Source organism: Eumetopias jubatus, unplaced genomic scaffold, assembly GCF_037043125.1.
Source record: "Eumetopias jubatus isolate StellerSeaLion01/CBP00866 unplaced genomic scaffold, mEumJub1_p1.0 scaffold_15, whole genome shotgun sequence".
NCBI lineage: Eukaryota > Metazoa > Chordata > Mammalia > Carnivora > Otariidae > Eumetopias > Eumetopias jubatus.
In genome coordinates, this window is record NW_028274821.1 from 88,315,224 (window position 1) to 88,336,769 (window position 21,546).

At 57.7% G+C, this 21,546-nt stretch overlaps 1 protein-coding gene across 3 annotated transcripts in view; it reads left to right on the plus strand.

Moving 5' to 3' along the window:
* PTPA (protein phosphatase 2 phosphatase activator) overlaps nucleotides 1-19,110 on the plus strand; it is a 30,152-nt gene extending 11,042 nt beyond the window's left edge. For all 3 annotated transcript variants that reach the window (XM_028107958.2, XM_028107959.2, XM_028107960.1), the window contains exons 4-10: nucleotides 2,007-2,132; nucleotides 3,989-4,106; nucleotides 6,133-6,232; nucleotides 7,350-7,474; nucleotides 8,543-8,643; nucleotides 13,483-13,590; nucleotides 17,576-19,110. In XM_028107958.2, coding sequence (XP_027963759.1) covers nucleotides 2,007-2,132; nucleotides 3,989-4,106; nucleotides 6,133-6,232; nucleotides 7,350-7,474; nucleotides 8,543-8,643; nucleotides 13,483-13,590; nucleotides 17,576-17,653 — 756 coding nt within the window. In that variant the 3' untranslated portion in view covers nucleotides 17,654-19,110. The remainder of the gene's footprint in view (nucleotides 1-2,006; nucleotides 2,133-3,988; nucleotides 4,107-6,132; nucleotides 6,233-7,349; nucleotides 7,475-8,542; nucleotides 8,644-13,482; nucleotides 13,591-17,575) is intronic.
* The last annotated feature ends 2,436 nt before the right edge of the window (nucleotides 19,111-21,546 follow it).

Sequence of the window (21,546 nt, forward strand, 5' to 3'; positions counted from 1 at the left end):
TGGTTTAGGGAGCTGGAGGGTAGTTCAAATTATAATTTGTGCTTCCTGAGGGTTCAGCCCACAGCGGGGGGAGCCCCCCCTCAAACCCTTCTGCCCCAGCCAGTCAGACAATAGAGGCAGCCCCTGCATTCTAAAAACCCTCTCCAGAAAGAGGAGCGAGGAGCCTTTTAATTATTCATTACTCCAGCTGAGCTGGCAGCTGGGGCCTGGCTTACTGTGGCCTCCCCACACCTTCTTTATCCCCTTCAGTGCCTTGCCCAAGACTGAGATCGTCAGGGAATTGGGCCTGGCTGGTGCTTCCTGGGCCTGGGATTATTGCCTCATCGCTCCTGAGTCCCAGTTGCTGCATGGGATCAGGTTTGCTCTGTCCTTATCAGTTCCTGGTAACCTCTTTCTTCACAAAGCTGGCCTCTGGCAGCACTTTGTCTCACATTTCAGCTGGGCAGCTTTATGTCACCCGGGCCCTCTGCCTCAGCCAGGTGTACAGGGAGATTTCCCCTCTTACAGGTAACTTTTGCTCGCTCTTGCACCCCAAGCATAGAGAAAGGGGAGGTGAGGGATGGCAACATTGAGGCCATTGTCACGTTGCACGAGGCGCAGTTTACATGGCCTGCAGTGTGATTTGTGCCTCCTGGAGCTATGTGGGGGTGGGCACTGGCTGACAGGTATTCCATTAGCTCAAGGTCACTTCCTTCCCCGCACAGCTCTTGGACCGCTGCTGTGCGGAGCCTGCGCAATGCAGCAGTGGATTTGACTGAGCCTTGCCTTCCTCCTCACAACTTTTCATGTGGGCACCACCCTGCTAGGTCCGACCCAGTGTCAGGGGCTCTTGGAGGTCTCTCTTTGTGCTGTTTGTGCCCAGTAGACACAGGCAAAACCTGCTTCATGGCAAGGTCTTCTCTCCCAGGGCTGCCTGCCTCTGAACACCCTCTCTCTGCCTTGTGCCTTCCGCTGGCCTTTCGTTTTGGCCTATTTTTTTTTCTTTTTAAGATTTTATTTATTTATTTGACAGAGAGAGAGGGAACACCAGCAGGGGAAGTGGGAGAGGGAGAAGCGGGCTCCCTGGCCCGATGCGGGTTGGGGGCGGGGGGCTCGATCCCAGGACCCTGGGATCGTGACCTGAGCCGAAGGCAGACCCTTAACGACTGAGCCACCCATGCGCCCCTGGCCTGTTTTTTTTTTTTTTTACAAGCTACACCCAGGAGTCCTTTTCTAGCTGCCCTTCCAGACCTGTGTTTTGGATCATCAGCCTCACCTATTTCATCATTGCGTAACATGCTGTGTGCTAACGCTGCCCCAGCCTGTGGCACCGATCCCACTCCTTGGTTCCTGCCTGCTGTGGGAAAGGTGTAGGGAGATAGGCTCCCTGACGCCGTGGCCCTGCAAAGCATTACACAGGTTTGGACCTCTGACCCAGCAGTTCTGCAGACGGGGGCTGCCCAGATTGTTTGTGGGAAGGAACAATTGGGAATAACCCAGACGTTTAACAGGGAGGGATTCGGTAAAATATTATAGTATGTTGGCACAATGAGATGCTATTAACTTAGTAAAGGCTGTCGTAAAGTTATGTTTACATGTTGATGTGGAATGAGGCTCATGAGGAAATTGAGCAGGCGACAAAATAATGTGTGCCCTGGGGCCCGTGTTTTAAAGATTTTATTTACTTATTTGTGAGAGAGCGAGGGAGCGTGAATGTGGGGAGGGGCAGAGGGAGAGGGACCAGCAGACTCCCCGCTGAGCAGGGAGCCCGAAACGGGGCTCCATCCTAGGACCCTGAGATCATGACCCGAGTTGAAGGCAGACGCTTAGCCCACTGAGCCACCCAGGTGCCCCCAGACAGTTGGATTTAAAAACTTGATCCTGTAGGAGTGTATGATCTCCCCAGCACTTAACCACTAATGCCATGCCTACGGGTCATTGTCCAGCAGCAGTTGGGACTTCTCTCTGTGGCTCTAGATGGGGGCCACTAGTCATTGTGCTTGGCCCCTCTATTTTGCTTACTACAGGCCATTGAGAAACTGGTCACCCTTCTCAACACGCTGGACAGGTGGATTGATGAGACCCCTCCGGTGGACCAGCCCTCTCGATTTGGGAACAAGGCCTACAGGACCTGGTATGCCAAACTTGACGAGGTGAGGCTGCCACACGGCGTGCTTGGGGGCTGGGCCAGGGGGTGCAGGAGCTTTCAGGCATCTCAGAATCACTGGGGAGTTTGTTAAAGTGGCGATTCCATTTACCAAAAGTACAAATGCATTTACCCTCTGCCCCCACCATCTTTTCGGAATCGCCACTATGGATGCCCAGTCCCCTGCATGGGGCTGTTAATTAGGTCATTGTTTGCATTAGCAACAGATTCAAATGTCGCAAGTGTCCACGTGCAGGGGACCAGTCAGATAGACTAGTAGGTCTAACCTGGAGCGCTGCGCAGCTGTGAGAAAGACTAGGAGCCCACTAGGAGCTTGGGGGAAGGTGGTCTGGGGTTTATTGTTCCGTTAAAGAGGAACCTGGGGTCTGACACATGGCGAGCTACTTTTTGGTAGGAAAGAGGGGAAAAATGAAAAGATATGTTTGTGCTGCTCAGTTTGCGTAAGGAAGCGTCACGGGAAGGATGTACAAGAGGCTAATAAAGCTGTGACTTCTCTGAGGGCAGGGGAGAGTGGGGAAGGGGGCAGAAACTTCTCAGTGCGCCCCGTTTGTAATGTGTGTATTTATTTACTTTTTTACTTTTCTATTTTCTTGGCAAATCCCAAAGAATTTAGTGTTGTGCTTCTTTTTCTTGATTTTTTAAATTATTAATTTTTAGTTAAATTTTAGGTAGTTAATGTTCAGTGCAATATTGGTTTCTGGAGTAGAATTCAGTGTGTTTTTATTTTTGTAACGTCTTTAGTTTTGAGTCCTATAGCGGTGGCAGCTGTTCAAAGCAAGCAACAAATAAAAATGCAGGCTCATGGGCCCTGTCCGTAGAAGAGCAGTCCGTAGGCCTAGGGTGGGGCCCAGGAATCCAGATTTTCCTCAGGTCTCCAGGAGATTTCCCTGCCAGGTGTCTATAGACTGAACCTAGAGAGACTTAGGTCCTCATTTCTCTGGCCCAGTGTCTCCTCCTGGAGCAGAGGGGAGCCCCAGGGACCCAGCAGAATGCTGTCCCTGCCTCAGAGCAGCCTGGGGCTGCCTCTGGACTCTAAGAGGGCACAGAGTCTTTTTCTAAAGATTTTTATCGAGTTAAAACTTAAAGGAAAGTGAATAACTCGCAGCTGTGTGGATGGCTGGATCTCAGCATGTTTGGCCCTTGCACCCCCACCTGTATCAAGCTCTAGAACTTTCCAGCACTCCAGCAGGGCCCTGGTGCCCCTTTCGAGTTGATATCCCCACCCCCCAAACTCTTCTGATTTCCATCCCATAGATCAGTGTTACCTGTTTTTGAACTGCTTATAAACGTCTGACTTCTTTTGCTCAGTGTTCTGTCTCTGAGAGTCCCCCATGTTGTGCGGAGCAGCAGAGCGTTTGCCTTGCGGTGTCGTGTTCCAGCACCTGACTGCACCACGGTCTGTGGTCGGTGGACATTTCGGTGGCGGCTCGTTCCCACATTTTGGCTACTACGAATAATGCTGCTATGAACGTTCTTGTATGCGTGTTTGGGTGGATATACGGCACACATTCTTGTTATCCCGGGAATGTGAAGAAAGATGGTGTCTGTAGGGACGTCAGCGAGTTACCAGATGGGGGAGTTGAATGGCTTCTTTGCAGTTCCCTCCCATCTTGTCCCAGACCCTTGTCCCCTGGAGGAAGGGCCAGCAGACGAAAAGCCACCCCGGGGTAGTGACTCTGTGGCGTAAGGGTCAGTGTCTCCCTCCTCAGCTTTCAGTCAGAGCAGGGAGCCAGGCCGGCCTGGCATGGCCAACCGGACCCCAGCCAAATGCTGCTCCTGGGTGCCTGCCACCAGGATGCTGCCTAATCTGCTGCCACCACTTTGTGTCTCTTGTGTTATCAGGAAGCAGAAAACTTGGTGGCCACAGTGGTCCCCACCCATCTGGCAGCTGCCGTGCCTGAGGTGGCTGTTTACCTAAAGGAGTCAGTGGGGAACTCCACACGCATCGACTATGGCACAGGTACCTGCCACTCCCGGTGTTTACTTGGCTTCACTGCAGTCTCTTCTTGGGCTGCTTCCTCTTTGCTCCAGATTGTCTCGGGGCCATCTGAGCAAGCAGCCTTTTGGGGCCAGCTGGGGTGCAGTGCCCGCCCCCCTCCCCCGGGTGCGGGGAGGCCTGGTGCTGCTCCCGCGGCTCTGCCTTGGTCCACCAGGGGGAGCTGATGCCATGTGCATGGTGTCTCTGTGCAGCACCGATTTCTGTCTGTTCTTTGTAAAGACGGGGTCTGTGAGCTTAGCACCATCAGCAAATAATTTATTGAGCACTTACTATATCTCAAGGCGACCCTTCACCAGAGCCTTGAGAAATGAAAGAGCTCGGTAGCGCCCGGCAGCATTGTGGCACGCCCTCTTCTAGCCGAGTGTCTGTGTGCTGCTGAGTTCCCTGGGAGAGGGCACATGCAGGCACCTCAGAGGGGAAGTGTTATCTCTGTGGGGGGGTGGGGGGGGGCGAGGGAGGACCCTGCTGTAGTAGGCTCACCTTTCTGACCTGTCCTGAAGCGGCAAGTGCAAGAGCGGCTGCTCTCTTAGGCCTTCCCCTCGCCTGGGGCTCAGGTTCCTCGAGACAAGCACAGGCCACGTTGGCAGGCCTGGAGAAGGGCCCCCTTGAACCTGGGTCCTGGGGAGGCGTTGTCTTCTGTTCCCCCTGTTGCTGGGGAGCAGGTTTATCAAGTGTTTTGAGACTTCCCGGGGTGGGGTTTTGACTGAGACTGACCGGGAGGGACCCTGAAGGGGAGACTGGCCAGGTCAGCCAGGGGTGGGTTTTTCTTCTGCTGTGAAGTGCGCAAGAGCCCCCGAGTGATGGTGGCTGGGACTCTGGCTGGTGGAGATCAGAAACAGTGCAGGTGAGAGGAACAGCTCACAAGCTTCCCAGGCCCTGGAGGCACCTTCATTCTACAGAGATGGGGCAGGAAGTCGCTGAAATATTCTTTCCCTGCCTCGGTCCAAATACATTTTTTTACAATACTGTGAACCATGGTATTCAGTTGGAGTCTGATCAGTGGTGTCGGTAGTGCTGACCATTCCTGTTTGACATGACTGGGAAAGGAAGGGAGTGCCTTTTTTTTTTTTTTTTTTTTTTAGATTTTATTTTTAAGCAATCTTGGCACCCACTGTGGGGCTTGAACTCACAACCCCGAGATCAGGAGTCACATGCTCCACTGACTGAGCCAGCCGGGGACCCCATGGAAAGGGCTGCCTTTTGACCCTGTAATGTGACCATGTGTTGTTCCCTGCTTGGAAGCCTTCAGTGGCTCCCGTTGCTCTTAGGGTCCTGAGTCTGAGCTTCTTACGTAGCAGGTAAGGCCTGTCTGATCGCCAGCCTCATCTCGTTACTCTTTCTCCCTTGCTCTCCCTGCTTTAGCCATACTGGCCTTCCTAGTGTTCTTCAAACATACCCCAGTTTTTCTCACCTCAGGACCTTTGCACGTGCTGTTTCTTCTGGCTAGATTGCTCTTCTTGCTTCCCTCACGCCCAGTGCCTTACCAACTCTTACTCATCTTTCAGATTAAATATTACTTCCTTAGGGAAATCTTCTTGAGCCCCCTGTGATACATCCTCCAGTTATCACCCTGTCCTTCTCCTTCAGAGCTGGAATTATAGAAGTGATTGTCCGTTTAATGTCTGTCATCCTGGTAGATCATAAACTATCACGCAAAGGCATGGATGTGGTCTCCCTAGTGCCTGACACGGAAAGTGGCTGCCATTGTAGTAGGTGCTCAATGGATAGCGTGGAACTGACGAGTGAGTTAAACCTACAAAACACAATGCAAATGTCTGTTTAAGAAGTCCACCTTTTAGAATTATAGTAGTGGTAGTTCTCAAAAGGTCCTGGGTCTTTCTGGAAGGGGCAGAGGCCCCATTATCTCCATGTTGACCCCCCTCTGTAGAGGGGCAGTTCTCAGTGATTTGGACTCTGGTGAGACCAAGAACAGTACCACTACTTTTTCTGGAAGACCGTCGACCTCGGCTGTTTTCTTCTCCCCTAGGACATGAAGCAGCCTTTGCTGCTTTCCTCTGCTGCCTCTGCAAGATCGGGGTGCTTCGGGTAGACGACCAAATAGCCATCGTCTTCAAGGTGTTTGATCGGTGAGTGAGAAGAAGAGCAGCAGGGGTCTCCTCTCCCTGTCAGACTGGGGCGGGATGCTGGCAGGCGCTCCTGACTGGCTGTTGCTTCTTCTGGCCTGTCCTGATCGAGCTCTGGCTGTGGACGGGGCATCCCAGAAGCCTTCTGACAGGTTCAGATCCAAGTAAGGACAAGCGAAGGAAAGTCACGTGCCGACTGCTAATGCTTCCGTGTGTTTGCCGTGTCGAGCCGCGCCCTGAGCTCTCCACGCGCAGCTCCCTCCCTAGATTCCCCCAGCAGCTCTAGGCAGCACTGACCATCATTTCCATTTTTTTTTTTTTTAAGATTTCATTTATTCATTTGACAGAGAGAGACACAGCGAGAGAGGGAACACAAGCAGGGGGAGAGGGAGAGGGAGAAGCAGGCTCCCCGCCGAGCAGGGAGCCCGATGCGGGGCTCGATCCCAGGACCATGGGATCATGGGCTGAGCCGAAGGCAGACGCCTAACAACTGAGCCACCCAGGCGCCCCAGTCATTTCCATTTTATAGATGAAGAAACGGAGGCCCAGAGAAATCAGCTGTCTTCTGATCCCTGAATTCACACAGCCAGCTGAACCCCTGCAGTCGGGCTCTGACCCGCTCCCCACCTCACCCCACCCCCCCCGAACCACCTGCCCAGCTGTACAGGTGTGGTGCAGGCACCAGAGGCTTCTGACAGCTCCCGTTCTCTTTCCGGGCCCCACTGTGGTGATGCTGACGCAGCCCCTGAGAACAGGGAAGGTGGGAGCCGGAAGGCCCCAGGAGATGACCTGCTCTGTCCCCCACCAGCTTTCTGATGGGCAGCCCAGAGTTAGAGAGCCTGGGGCTCCTGCCCAGGGTCTCACATTGTCAGGAGTTGCTGGCGCTAAACCCCCCTTTCCTGGGCCAAAAGAAGGCTGAGCGTGGGAGAAAAAAATAAAGCGACATTATTTTGAGAGTACCAGCTGATGCATAACTTACGCATGTAGGTTTTCATTGAAAATAGAGACCAGTTACACTCTTAGGTAGTTATTTCTGGCCTCCGTGAGCTCCCAGTGGCAGAAGGGTTGAGACTGTCTCTCTGCTTTCTGCTGCCTCTCTCTTCCCCCACCTCCTGCGCAGGTACCTGGAGGTTATGCGGAAACTCCAGAAGACATACAGGATGGAGCCAGCCGGCAGCCAGGGAGTGTGGGGCCTGGACGACTTTCAGTTTCTGCCCTTCATCTGGGGTAGCTCGCAGCTGATAGGTACTGAAGGGGTGCCTACCCCTCTGCCCCCCCCCCCCCAGGGGTGTGTGCTCTGTCCGCCCTCCTCCTTTCCCGCCTCACTTCTGCTGCTCAGGGCAGACAGTGACAGCTTATAAAGCAGGCATTAGACCGGCTATTGACGGAGGCTGTTTGCTGTCGACCTTGTGCTGCCAGCCAGCGCGGCAGGCCGGGGGAGGCGGAGGCAGAGTGTGCCGAGATAATAGAAAGTGACACGGACTGGAGCAGGGGCGCTCGCCTGGCGCATAATGGACTGGTGTGAAATGCGCCCCAGCTCCTGGCAGCAGCTGCGGGTTTTATGTTGAAAATGAGGGGCCCTTTTGACTTGGTGACCGGCATCATCCTCCGTTATCATCGAGCTGTGTGCAAGGGGGCCCATCAGGGAGCAGCCACCCAGCGTGGGGCGGTGAGCCGCTTCCTGTGGGCCCTCTGTGCTGGCTCCCCCGACTTGGCCACTGCTTTCCAGGCTGGGGCAGCTCCCTGCGGTCTCCGCTGGGTGAGGATCGGGTGGTGACTTTTGCTTCAGGGTAGGATTAACCGCCTGCAAAATAATACTCATAAGCATTTGCGTATTTGCTCTGTGCCAGGCACTGCTCTAAGCATTTTAGGTAGATTAAGGTTCCCAGAACCTTCTCAGTGACCCTGGGAAGGGTCTTTGCCTGCATGAGACTAGCCACCATTGACGAATGCTTAACCTGTGTGGGTGCCGTGCCTGGGGTTTTCCTGTGGTCCCAGGCAGTATAAGGGAGGTGCTCCTCATAGCCCCACTGTACAGATGAGGAAACTGAGCCTCAGAGGGCTGAAGTCACTGGTTCAAGGTCACACGGCTAGAAAAAGGCAAAGCCACTGCTCATTGCACTAGAACACATACATGCACAAGTGTGCGTGCGCACATACACATACTCATCATTTATTGCTCCCGCAAGGTCAAGTGTTGAGGGCACGTGGGCGGGACTGTGGCCCCAGGGTGGGTGTAGACTGCCCTGGACTGAGGTGCTTGGTGGGTGTGAATGTCTGGTTCTGAACCCTGGGGCTCTTTGCTGTTCCCAGACCACCCTTATTTGGAGCCCAGGCACTTTGTCGATGAGAAGGCTGTGAATGAGAACCACAAAGACTACATGTTCCTGGAATGTATCCTGTTTATCACTGAGGTGAGGGGAAGGGGGTGAGGGAGAAGCCCATGGCGGCCTCCAGGCCGAGATGAACTGGGGCTGGTGGCTTTGGAGTGGGACAGAAGAGCCAGCGCTCTTGCCTGAGGACGGCAGGGCTGGCCCTCAGAGGTGGGTTATTGACAAGGAAGGCCCACCAGGCCTATGAAAGGTTAAGCCACCTTCTGACTGTCCAGGATTTCCCCCAAATCACTGGTCTGGGGTGACTCCTGAACTCCGTGGGCCTCGAGCTGAGGGACTGAGACTCCGTCACTAGTGCACTTGGTGACCGATGCAGCAGGTCTGAGACGGGTGTGTGGGGCCCATGAGGCCTGTCCAGCACATGCATGTGGCTGTGTGGGATGAAACCATTGCAGGAGGCCGAGAGACTCATGCGGACAGCAGGGATAGGTTTCTGCTGAGGGGACACATCTCTGTCAGTGCCTGAGGACATGGGCCAGCTGAAGTGCTGGAGGTGAACCAAACAGGCCTGGGCCCCCAGCCCACCTGGCAGGGGATGTTTATTAACTGGGTGCTGTTGCCCACTAAGGCCGGGTCTCCCACTTCCTCAAGGTCACCCAGGGAGCTTGTTAAAATCCACGTTCCTGTGCCCAATGCCAGCTTTCTGAATCAAGAATCCTGGGGGACAAGAGCCAGGAACCTATGTTAAATACACTTGCCAGGTGACTTCGCACGGAACTGGGGACTCACTGCTCAAGGGCCTGTCTCTCAGGAGCTGTCAGGACCTTTCATCCTCCCTGCTGCATACCTCTCCCCCTTCCCCCAGACTTTCAAAGGGTACCCTGTTCTGCTGTCTGGAGAGGGTCTTGCCACCATTCTCTTTCCAATGCCCATATGCACGTCTGGGCCCAGTGATGCTCCTGCCATGGCCGTGGTCCCCTCCCCACCGGGGCTGCTCTCTTGGCCCCAGTTCTGAGGCCCCTGAACAGAGAAGCCTGGTTAAGCAGCCATTGCCCCAGGCTGCTCATGGTCAGCATTCGGCTCAGACCTCTGCCAAACTCCAGAGGCCAGAGGGGAATGACACGTTTTTCCAAGTCAGCAAACGGAGCCGGGACTGATGGCTGGGCGGCCACTGCTTCAGTCTCAGATTTGCTGCCTTCAGCAGTGTAGCAGGCCCAAGGTCAGAAGGACTTGGGGCAGCCTGGCTCACTGCCTCAAGAGCCAGTCATGTGCTTCCCTTTCCAGAGGGGAATGCGAGGGTCTGGGGAGCCCTGGGAGACCCTGGGAGGAGCGGGAGGAGCAGGGTGGGGAGAAGGGGTACACATTCTAGGCTGAGCCATTGCTTTGCTCACGTGGGGGTTAAAAGGCTCAGCCGTTGTGGCCCCCTCTGGTGGCTGGCCAAGCCCCTGTGTCCCCGTCAGTGACTAACAAGGAAGAAGGCCAGGCCGGGCCTCGGGGAAGATGGGAATTGATTCCAGGTTAAAGTGTTGTATTTTTATTTGGTTGGTTGGTTATGCTGGTCTAAAAACCCAAAAGCTTTCTAAAGTTTGGGACCCAGTTCCTCTGCTGGAGGAAATCCTGCAGTGGACACTAGATGGCGCTAAGGGCACATTGAACTTCGAGAAGGTTTTAGTAACTTAATCGGGGGAGAGGCAGAGAGGCAGAGCCTAGAGTTTTTGCTTGTTCTGCACCCTCTCTGCGAGGCCTGGTTTCCACTTTGGGTCTAGGTGCTTGGGCATGGTGGTGAACACTGAATGCTAGCAGGGCTGAGGGCTCCCTTTCACCCACCTGGCCAAGCTGAGACCTGACTGGCACTGCGGGTGCTGGCTACGCCCACCCCGGCCCCCTTCCACCCGGCACCAGTGTTTCACCGCCCCTAGTTCGTCATGAGTGACCTGGCCTGGCTCACCCTGACCAAGGGAGACTGAAGGCCTGCCACTGGGACACAGGGGACCTGGGGGTCTGTGCAGAGTTCCGTGGGCTTCGGGCTGGAAGGGGGGCGGTGTTGCCTCTGGAGACCGGGGCTTCAGGACGGCTGGTGCGACTAGGAGGAAAAAACAAAACAACAAGAAGTTGGAAGTGGAACTGGGCGTCTCCTCCCCGTCTCCCAGGACCTGCCCTCGTAGCCCTGGGCATCCTGGATGAGGGACCCCACCTTGCAGGGCTTCTGCTGTCTCAGGAAATGCAGCCCTGGCGCCTTTAAGAGCCCAGGGCAGGCAGGAAAAGAATTTCAGTTTCAATCTGGCTTCTAAATTTGGAGTTTTGGGAAGGGAGGGATCAGATTTCAGCTGGAAGGGAAGGAGCTGACAGGAAGGCGCTGTGCAGAGCCTCCCCCCATCCCCCCTCAGTTACTGACAGAGGAACCATTTACAAAAGGCCGATTCTCCTGGGAGTGGAGAGGCAGGAACGCAGCGTCTGTGAGTAATTTCCTGCTCAATATGGCTGCTCTGACTCACACGATTCCCCTGGGGTCACTGCGGGACTGCAGCTTGCTTGCTCGTTCTCGCTCTTTCTCTTCTCCCTTTGTGGCTAGAATGAGCTAGTTTTTTTTTTTTTTTTGTCTTCTCGCTCCCGATTCCTTTTTTCCCCCCTCGTCTGTTTTCCTTTCCCAGAGTTGCAAAGTCTCCTTCTGAAGGACTTAGGGAGACCTGGGGACACTGAAGGCCTGGGGGCGGGGTGGAGTTGGGGGGGGCAGCTCCTCCAGAGAAAAGAGCATCTTTGGCCTTTCCGTGGGGAGGGGCAGGGCCACTGGGGCTCTGCCAGCAGGCCAGAGAGGCCTGTTGGGGTCCCCTCCCGTGCCCCTAATGGGTGAGGCTGGCCCACGAGGCAGAGCCTCTGGTTTCCCAGCGTCATCTGGCTCAGGCCTCGGGGCCCTTGCTGAGCAGGCTTCTGGAGCTATGCTGTGGGACCAAGCCAGCAGGGTGCCTCTGGGGTGGTTTGTTCACTGGGCCTTGTCCAGAGTGAAACTGATTACACATCTCCAGTGATCCCTGAACTTCTCCGGGCCTGGAAGTGTGCAGGAGAGGACTGGAGCCTGGCGCTGGTCCCCAAGGGCCAGAGAGCTTTGGGGGAAGGGGTGGGGCGAGAGGGAGGGCTGGTAGTTGGGGGTGGAGCCTGCTTGAGTAGGATGGATGGAACAAAGCTCCTTGAAGGCCAGGCCCCATAGGCTTTGGGTACCTGCAGCCATCCTGGAGGAGGGAGCCTTAGAAATAGAGAGGTGGGGAAAGACTGTGGGTGTAGGCACTAACCCAGGAAAAGCCCTGCGGCCACCAGGGTGGGTCCTGTCTCCATCTGCCACCTCAGGCTGTGGCCTCGCTGCTAGAGGAAGGAATCTGTTGTCCTTGCTACTGAACGTGGGGGTTGAGACAGGCTTTTGGGGAACTTTAGCCAGGGGAGGGAGGTGACAGTAGTAAATGGCAGCTTTTTGGACTTAAATCTTGCAGTGTGGTACAAGGCCCTTATTGGAGAAATGAGAGGCGTGTGGGAGTGGGTCACCCGGGGAGTCCACAGCCAAACGATGGGATATTATGAGTTCCTGGGCCCCTATCCTTATGCCCAATATGGAGAGGGAGCTTTAGGCCCATCCTTTGTCCCTGGAACAGCTCTCCCCCTCCGCGCCTCCTCTCACAGCCTCTTCTGGAACCTTCCACCCACTCAGGGTCCAAGTCTCTGTTTCCTTGCCAGCTTAGCCTCTTTGCTTTTCAGACTCTTTCTTCTGAAGCCTGGGGCTCAGGGTGCTGAACCCCATTCTCCCAGCCAGCACCAGTACTGTTTATAAGCTTGGGGGGCAGTGTTGAGGGGGGTTGAAGTGCCTGCTAGCCACAGATGTGCTGGCCTTGTGCGGAGGGGTGCACGCAGGCACACAAGCCTCCCTGTCTCAGTGCTGTGGTTTCTCATGTCATGGGAACGTCACTGGGCTTGCTGCAGAGTCTCTTTCCTTCCTGGAGTGTCAAACTCTTGGCAAGAGGAGGGACAGGAATGGAGCTGTCCTTGCTCCAGCCTGTCCTTTGCTGCTGTCAGTGCCGTCCCTTCCTTACCTCCCGGCCTAGTGGGGTGGGCTTTCTAAACAGACCTTCCTCCCGAATCTGCTGCAGGTGCCCCCGGCTCACGGTTCACATCTGCCCCCTCTTTTCCTCCCTCCCTTTTGCCTGCCACACAGAGGGCATTTGGATGCCTGGATTTGGTCTTCCCCACCTTGCCCTTCCCCCAAACCCGCTCTTCTGGCTCTGGCTCTGCCTGTGGCAGGTACAGCCCGAGCACCTGGCAGTAGAGCCCACCCTGTGTGTGGGGCCGGGGAGGGCTGGGGGCCCTGCTGCTGCTGTTTATCTGAATGGGAGCAGGTCCCTGGCGCTGGTGTGGCGCTCGGTGGCTGAGGGGTAGGAATTGCTGGGAGTCCCAGCCGGTGCTTGGGTTGAGATTTTATTTTTCTGAGGCTGCTGAATGTGGTGGTGGTGGGAATCGGGCCCCCTTTTTCTGGCTGGGGAAGAAAGAGGGTGACTCTGGAGGTTATATTTTCCCAGTGGGTCTTGCAGACCAAGAGAGACCGTCTGTGGTACTTATGTGTGTGCGTGTGTGTGTGTGTGTGTGTGCGTGTGTGTGCGTGTGTGTACCCTCCCCCCCCAGATGATGCAGCCAAGTCCTGAAGCATACATGCATGTGTGTGCGTGTCTGTCCGTGCATATATACGCGTGCACGTATGTGCTTTAGCGCGTGTGCATGTTTGTACGTGCGTGTGCATGTTTGTGTGCGCGTGCGCATGTTTGTATGTGCGTGTGTGCGTGCATGCTTGTGTGTACGCACATATGCGTGACCTTGCTATGGGGATCCGGGGGATGAGCTCCCAGGTAGCCTGCCTCTCCAGCTGTGGATTCTCTTTTCCAGATGAAGACAGGCCCCTTTGCAGAGCACTCCAACCAGCTGTGGAACATCAGCGCTGTGCCCTCCTGGTCCAAAGTGAACCAGGGTCTGATCCGTATGTACAAGGCCGAGGTGAGAAGGGCTGGTCCTGGGGCTGCTGACCCACCCCCTCTGCTGCTTGGCTCCGAATCTTGGGCCAGCCCCTCTGACCCTGCAGGCCTCGGAGTCTCTGTCTGTGGGATAGGCAGTCAAAGAATCACTAGGCGGAGGCCCGGCTCTGCCCTGTGACTGATGAGTCAAGGCCCTGCAGCTCAGGGCTCTGTCACATGGCCAGAGGCCCCTCACAGCTGTGTCTCCCATGGGGACACAGAAGTGGATGTGCTTTGCAGGCACCATCCAGATTGGTTCTTCTCAGTCTTCGGTGGGTCCGGTCCCTGGGCAGGTGGGAGGTCTCTGGGAGCAGATATTTCTGGCAACCACTTCAGGTGGTCTTCCTGCTCTCAGATGGGAGAGGCACGGCGAGGAGGTGGTTTCCCTGAGCTCCCCCTGCTGGGAGTTGGCTGCCCAGCTCCTGAGGGTGTCCTCTGCCCTCTTTCCTCTTTGGCACCCTTTTCCCGCCAAGGAGGTGGCTTTTTTTTCTTGCAAGTAGGGAGGAGACATTTTCTTTCCATCCTGTCCCTTCCGCTAGCTCCTTTCACATCTGTGCACGCCAGTGCGAGAGCTGCGTGACCTTGGCCACGGAAGGGCCTAGATGTGAAGTCCCTCACCGAGAGTAACGAGTCCCCAAAGTCCCCTCTTTCTGCCCTCAGGCTGGTGGACTTTGATGTTGTCCCGTGCGTGCCCATCTCCTGACCCTTGGCCAGCCCTCTCCCACGGAGGGAGGGAGGTCGGTTCCCTGGGTCTGCTTCATTACCCTCAAAGTGTACTCAGATCCTGTCGATGGAGGCAGGGGTGCAGGGAGGAGAGGGTATTAGAGGCTTGGATGTGGTTTGGTGGTCCAGTTGGCCCTGTTTCTCTGCATGGCCCTGAAGGGGTTAATGGCGCTGGAACTGACTGGGCCTGGCCCCGTCTCTCCCTTCCGCCCCCTCCCCCTCTGGTCCCCTTCCTCTGGACTTCACATCCTGTGTTTAGGTTCCAACCCACATACCTCTCTAATCTGAGAGGAGCGTTTGCTGGGGCTGCGCAGACTCCTTCCGGGCTAGCCCACTGGGCCCTCCAGTCCAGCTGTCCCCTGCCTGGAGAGCACCCGGGTCACTGCCCGCGGGGTGTCCTGTTGTTCCTGACACCCACCCCCTGCCAGTCCCACAGTGGGTGCCGGTGGGGAACCCGTCCCCACTGCTGGGGGCTGTGTGCAGTGTGTGAGGAGTGCCTGGCCCCTCCAGCCTCCCACCCCTGCTCCCGGGCGCCACAGGCAGGACTCTGGTGCCTTTCCTGCTTTGGGGTCTGAAGTGCTGTCCTTCCTGCATGACTCTAAACTTATCTTGGGGGGTGGGGGAGTGGCCCTTCGGGCAGAGCAGGAGCCCCTGCTCCCTTCCCCTACCTGCCCCTTGCAGAGGAGGAGCTCCAGCCCGACAGGATGAGGGAGGAGCAAGCTAAGATTCCAAATGGTGGTGCAGCCGCAGAAACAGAATAGAACAGTTGTAACCGTTGTGGGATTTCTGCGGGTGCGGGAGGACAGCCACCGCAGCTCAGGCCCAGACCGAGGGAACACCAGGGGATCACAAAGTACCCTTCCCCCAAACGGGGGAGACTCCAGCTCTGGATGCTCGCAGGTGCAGCACGAGCCGGCAGCCTTGCCAGGTGCTGGGTGGCGGCCAGACTTCTTTGTAGGATAGCGCTGGAGCCCCCTGACTGGGGATTTAGGAACACCGCATCTCGGTGACGTTGCTAGCAGGTACCCCTTGGTTTTTTGGTCCCCGAGAGCCCGTGGGATCGCCTGCTCCCTTCCCAGAGGTCCCAGGAAAAGGACTTGTGTTTTCAGGTCAGTTCTCAGTCCATGGGGAAGACCCGCGAGGCCCACCAGTCTTGAAGTCCGAGCAAGGCCAGGGCCACCAGGCAGAGTGGGCTCTGGGAGGGGAGTTGGTCCCCTGAGCTGCCACAGAGGCCTGACGAGGCCTGGCATCAGGTGGCCTCGGGATTTGGGACCCACCGTGTGCATCTCTGCCCCTGCCTTTCTGAAGTGAGGAAGCAAACGTGTTCGGTGCCCTTGTGGGTGGTGGGGCCTGTCTTTCCCTAGGGCTGTCACTGCTGGTGCTCATTTCCCAAGGGCCTTGTCAGGGCCTGGAGAATCCCTTCTGCCCCTTGAAACACCAGCACCTGGAAGGGCCTGCAGATCCGGGCCTCCCGCTGAAGTGTCTGTGCGGGGCCGGCGGAGCTGAAGATGCTGCTCTGCCCAGTCCACCCCCGGGCACTGCTAGCTGGGAGAAGGCCTGACCAGGGGCTCCCTCCCGCTGTTGTCCTGAAGCCTCAGCCTTCCTTTGCCCCAAGTAGCCTCTTGCCTTTGGCCCAGCCCCTCTCCTGTCCCGTGGCCCTGGGGAAACTTGTTCTGGGTCCCTGAAGGCAGAGTGCGGAGAACCACCCCTGCCCCCTCCTGCTAAGCCTCTGGCCTTTGCAGCTTCCTTTGAATGAGAGCTAGAAGCAGGTTGACCTTTGACCCTTTCTGGAATTCCAGGGCCCTGGGTTGGGGGGGGCCCTTTTACAAACTCCCACCACTTCCTTGATGACATAAGCACAACGGCAGCTGCCTTTGCCTCTGCTGGAGCTGCTTCTGCGCCTCCTCCCCGTGAGGAACCCCACCCCGGCCTGCTCCCCACTTTCTCTGCTGTAGGCCCAGCAGCCTGGCTGTGGCCTGGAGCTCTGCTCCCTCTCGGAGCTTAGCTCTTCATCCTTCTTCCATCACACAGAAAGATTTTTCTTTTCCTGCTCACCTCCTGAGCCCCCTTCAGGCCTTGGCTGTCCCCCACTTGACCTACAGCTGGTCAAGACCTCCTCATTTCTGCACCTGGTTGTTGAGATGAGGGGACCTGGGCCAGTCGGGGCACACCTTTGTGCCCCGAAGCTTAGGAGGAGGTTGAGACCACAGTCACAGAGCAGGAATCGCCCTATCTGAAGCTGTAAGTCATGTTCCGACCCAGCCATCCTGGTGGTTTTCTGTGGTCAAAGGTATGAGAGAAGGCGGAGCCTCCCTCGCTCGGAGCTGCTGCCCGAGAGAGCTAGCCAGTGACCAGGGCCTGTGTTAGGCACAGCAGGATTGGGGTGGGGAGGCTGGGAGCTGGGGCCCCCCTCCCTTTCCTGGTCCTGTATGGTGCTAAGCAGTGCCTGGGTCAGAGGGTCGAGGTGTGTGGCCTGGGGCCCGGCAGCCTGTGGGCCAGGCCAGCTTCTGTGGTAGGCCCTGCCAATCTCCCCATCTCCACCAGAGCTCTGGGCTGAGGTCCCGGCTGGGCTGGGTTCAGGGAGTAGGGCCATACCCCTGTTCAGTGTTCTTGTGTCTGCCCCATGCACAGGGCTGCTGGGAATTGCCCTGGGGGTCGAGGGACATTACCTGGTTCTTACTGTCTCACCGTGAAGTGCTCGCCAGCACGCCCTTTTCAGTTCAGGGAACTGAAAATTGCAGAAAAATGGGTCTTGGACCCTTTTCCCAAGCTTGTATCCAAATGTCCTCATACTTCTTCTCCAGGACCGGGGCCTGGGCTTGGGCGCTCCCCTCTGGTCTGGAGGGTTCTTTTCATCTCTGGTCCCCAACTCCCTGCCTTCCCCCATCTCCCCGCCCCCCCACCCCCGCCGTGAGGTTGGGCTGCCTTCTCTTTCCCTTCCTTTCTCCCTCTCCCTCACTCATTATTTGGTGGGTCTGATTGTCATGGAGTTGGGTGGGGGGAGGTCTTTAGATGGGAGGAGGTGGTCAGAAACAGGTAGGAAGTCTTCCCTTTCCCTGGAGGCCCCGGGAGCTCCCCCTGAGATGGCCCCCTTCCTGGGCCCTGGGTAGGCACTTTCCGGGATCCGTGCCTGTCCGAGGCTCCAGAGTTGTCCAGGGGTCGCTTGGAGGCCTGGGAGCCCGAGTGGGCCTCTGACAGGGGTGCAGCGCCGTCCTCACCTCTGTTCTCCCCTCTCCCCTTCACAGTGCTTGGAGAAGTTTCCTGTGATCCAGCACTTCAAGTTCGGGAGCTTGCTGCCCATCCATCCGGTCACCTCGTGCTAGGGGCTGAGCAGCCAGGGCCACCCAGGCCGCAGTTCTGTGCCTGCCCTCCCCTGCCCCAGCTCCGGTCACTCCCTGACCCCTCCCTCTGTTCTTTCTGTTTGCTGAGAAGGCTGTCTGCTGGGGTGGGTGGTGAGCATGGGGTGGAGGGAGGCCCAGGGCCTAAGGCTGAAGGACCCAAAGTGAGGGGAGAAGTGACCACAGGGGGGCCCGTTTTCCCATGGCGGGAGGGTGTGCTCGGGCCCCAGCCCCACGCTTGGCCTTCCTCTCCTTTCTCTCCTGTCCCGTCCAGCGCGCGACCTGGGCTGGTCTGCACCACTGGGAGGGGAGGGGTTTGCGGTTTCCATTGCTTTCCTTTCCTAGGTCCTGTTGCCTTTTTAGGGGTTGGGGCAGTTGCTCCCCGTGGGGTGGGTCAGTTTCCTAAGCCATGTTTGGGTGGGTGTCTGGGGTTCTGAAGACTGGAGGATGAGGCTGGTGGCCAGCCTCGGGGGGGAGTCGGGGACCAAGAAGCATTGGGTGTTCTGGCCCGTGACCCTCCCAGCTTCTTTTCATGGCTGCCCCCTGGGCCTGCGGCACCTGTGTCCAGCGCCTCATCCTGGCTTCTCTGTTCTTTGACCTTTGGCTCTGCTGGGTTTTCTGGCCATAGCCACTCCTGTCGCCCTCTACAAGGGTGGTCTCTGGAAGCTGCCCTTTGGGTAGGCACTGGGTGTTGCTCACTGGCTGATGGGTGAGGCCTGCCTTTCTAAAGTTTCTCAGGCTGGGAGGGCGTGGCAGAGACACAGGGAGGGGCTGGGGCCCGCTGTGGTTGTGGGGAACCTGGATTCCTCCGGAATCTTAGGTTCTGCTCCCTCCTCCCTGCTGCTTGCTTCTCCAGGGCCCTTTGGCCCTGTTTCCCTGCCCTTCAGGGCAGTGGGTCAGGGGCCACTGGAGCACTCAGAAGCTCCCCCCCCCCACATCCTCCCCTCTCCCTGAACTCACCCACTGGCTCTCCAGGATGAGGCAGCCATGGCCCTTCCAAGCCCAGGCTTTGGCTCTGCAGATTGGCAGGGGCTGGGCTGGGTGAGGGCCTGCTGGCATGCCAGGTCCTGAGTTTTCTTCTAGGACTGCTCTTGGGCCAGCCTCTTGCAGGCTCTCCCTGGCCCAAGCCCAGGCCTGCCCTTCTCCACTACCCCCATCCTCTATCTGGATCCACATCTCCTTTGGGAAGGGGGAGCTCCCAAGAAGCACAATTCAGGGGCTTGACCCTCACATCTGGGCCGATGGCCTGGGCGGAGGCCGGGACAGGAACCGCTAGAGTCACAGAAATCGTTTTCCCAGGAGAGGCCTCATGCTGGCCTCCCTCCCAGGGTCCAGACCACCACCTTCCTGGCTCCTCTTGCCCTTGCCCCCCTTGTGCCCCACCCCCAGCCCCATGCGCCTTCATTGCTGGTTGGATTAAAGCCTCTGTTTTGCACCTGTCACCTGTGTGAGGCGTGTCTTTTCATGCCACGTGTTTTCTCCTTCTCCACATGCCTGTTTGTCTCCCCATCAGGTCCCCTTCCCTCGGGCCATGGTGTCTGGGGCTGGGGCTGGCTCAGCGGGCGTCTGGGCTGAGCCTGTGCCAGGCAGCCAGTGAACATGCAGTGGGCGCCCAAGCAGGCTCTGGCGGGTCCTGGCTGCCCCCACCCCCAGCTGAAAGGTCTTGGGTAAGTTACTGAATCTCCCTGAGCCTCGGCTTCCTCATCTGCAGAATGGAGTGAGTGAAGGATGTGAGATTCCTCAGCCCAGGGCCTGGCACAGAGCAAGTGCCTCTGGTCCCCACGGCTCTTCTAGATGCAGGCAGCCCATCTGGACTCCAGGCCTGAAGCGGGGAGCCTTGGGACTGGACTTTGCTGCTAGCCATGCGCCTGTGGCTTTTAGGGGTGCCCCTTCTATGTTGTCCTTCCCCACCTCTTCTGTCCCTTTCGTGCTGGAGTTCGGAGTTGGGGGGCTGCCGTACCCGAGGCCTCTTGGTCACCTCCTTGGACACGCCTGTTCGTGGGCTTGTGTCTGCAGATGAGTCTTCTCAGAGGATGAGCCCTCGGCCCTTCTCCCAGCCTCGGAGGCCTTGCCAAGGAGCCAGCCTGGTGGCCGAGAGCCCTGCCTCGAGTCAGGCCCACCCGGGCCAACCTAAGGCCTGCTGCGCTGCTTACCAGCTGGGAGACCCTCAGGGTTGACTTCACCTCAGCCTGGCTTCCTGATCAGGAAAGTGGGCATAATGCTCCTCCGGCCGTGGATTGTGAGGACCCAGTCATTTCACAGATGGTTAGTGGCTGTGTATTCAGCCCCATAATACCAGAATGTTAGGTGGTGGTGGGTGTCATGGAGGAAATACCAGCAATTAATTGAGAGCGCGGCAGGTGGGGTTTGCTTGAGCGACACGGTTGGGGAAGACTCCTTGGAGGTCCGTGAGTCAGGGGCGGAGCTGCAGGCTACGGGGCAGGGGGAACAGCTGGGGGCCCAGCGCCACAGGGGGGCTGGGAGGGCAGGGTCCTCACAGATCCTCACTGACAGTTTTGGGATTTAGTCTCTGAGGATCCTCTGGGTAGCGGGTGGAGGGTTTGGCCAGTGAGAAGGGCCTGGGGCATGTGGGGCAAGAGGGGAGGTGGACGCTGTTTGGGAGGCGTGAGGCTGGTGGCCTGGATTAGGGTTCAGTGTGGAGGTAGTGAGAGGTGGTCCCGTTCTGGCTGTGTTTAGAGCAATCACCAACAGGAAGGAAGGTGTGAGAGGGAAAAGAGAAGCCCAGAGCAGCCCCAATTCTTGCCATTTCCTGAGGTGGGGCAGATGTGGGAAGGAGGATTTGCTACGGGGGGCCTCGGGGGCTGCCTGTTAGCTTTTAAGAGGAGGTGTGGAGTAGGCACCTGGGTCTGCTGATCTCGAGCCAGGGGCGGGGCTGGGCTGCTAGCCTAGGGAGTGGTCAGCAAGCGACTGGTCCCCAGGGTCACCAAGGCAGGAGTGGGGATGAAGGCCAGAGGAGGGCTGGCTGGTTCTGGGCAGACCAGCGGGGGAGGGTGGGGAGCGGGAGATTCTAAGGTCAGAGCCCTGGGCACGTGGCTAAGGGGATGGAACGGGCCCTGGGTCTCTGTGCCTTGCTCAGGGCTGCTTCCGTGGGATGGGTGGCAGGGTGGCAGGGTGGCAGAGGGCTGGGGAGGGAATGGGAATCAGACGTGGAGGTGCACATGCTTCCCGCGTGCTCGTGAGGCCCCACGAGGGGCTCACAGAAGCACAGAGGTGAGGTCCCCGGTCCAAGCCCACCAGTCTGGGAGGAGGAACGCAGAGCCCGACGGTCTGGTTGCCAGGCACACTCTAGCGCAACCCCTCACTCCCCTCTTCCAGAGCTCTGCTGTAAAGGGAGCAGAGATGGGTAGAGTGGGCGGGGGGCTTGAGGTCAGGGAAGGCTCCCCGGGGTGATGATCGGGCTGGAGTGCAGGCTCTGCCCACTGTGTGCCGAGAAGGGGAAGCTGACGGCAGCGAGGCCTTGAAAAGGTGCCAGGCTGCTTGTCCCTTCTTCGCGGAGGCAGGGCGCACCCTCGCACCGACTGGTGCCTCCTGCCTTGTTCTGGATTTCCTTCTGCCCCAGGCTGCCTGTGGGGTGGGGCGGGCAGGAGCTGGGGTTGTGCGGGGGACAGTTGGACACCGAACCCACGGGCAAGGGCTTCGGTGCAGGCTGGCAAGCCGGCTCGCGCCCCGGGTGACGGGGTGGGCGCTGGGCGGAGGATGGCTGCCGTGCTGTCCACCGGCTGGGGCTCCCTGGGCTCTGAGGCAAGCTGGGCGTGGGGCTGGCTCCCAGCGCTGGCGGGGGGAGCGGCGGCTGCCCACTGTCCTGGGCCAGACAGGCCCCAGAGAACAAGTGGAGCTCTGCACCTGTGTTCCTGGCT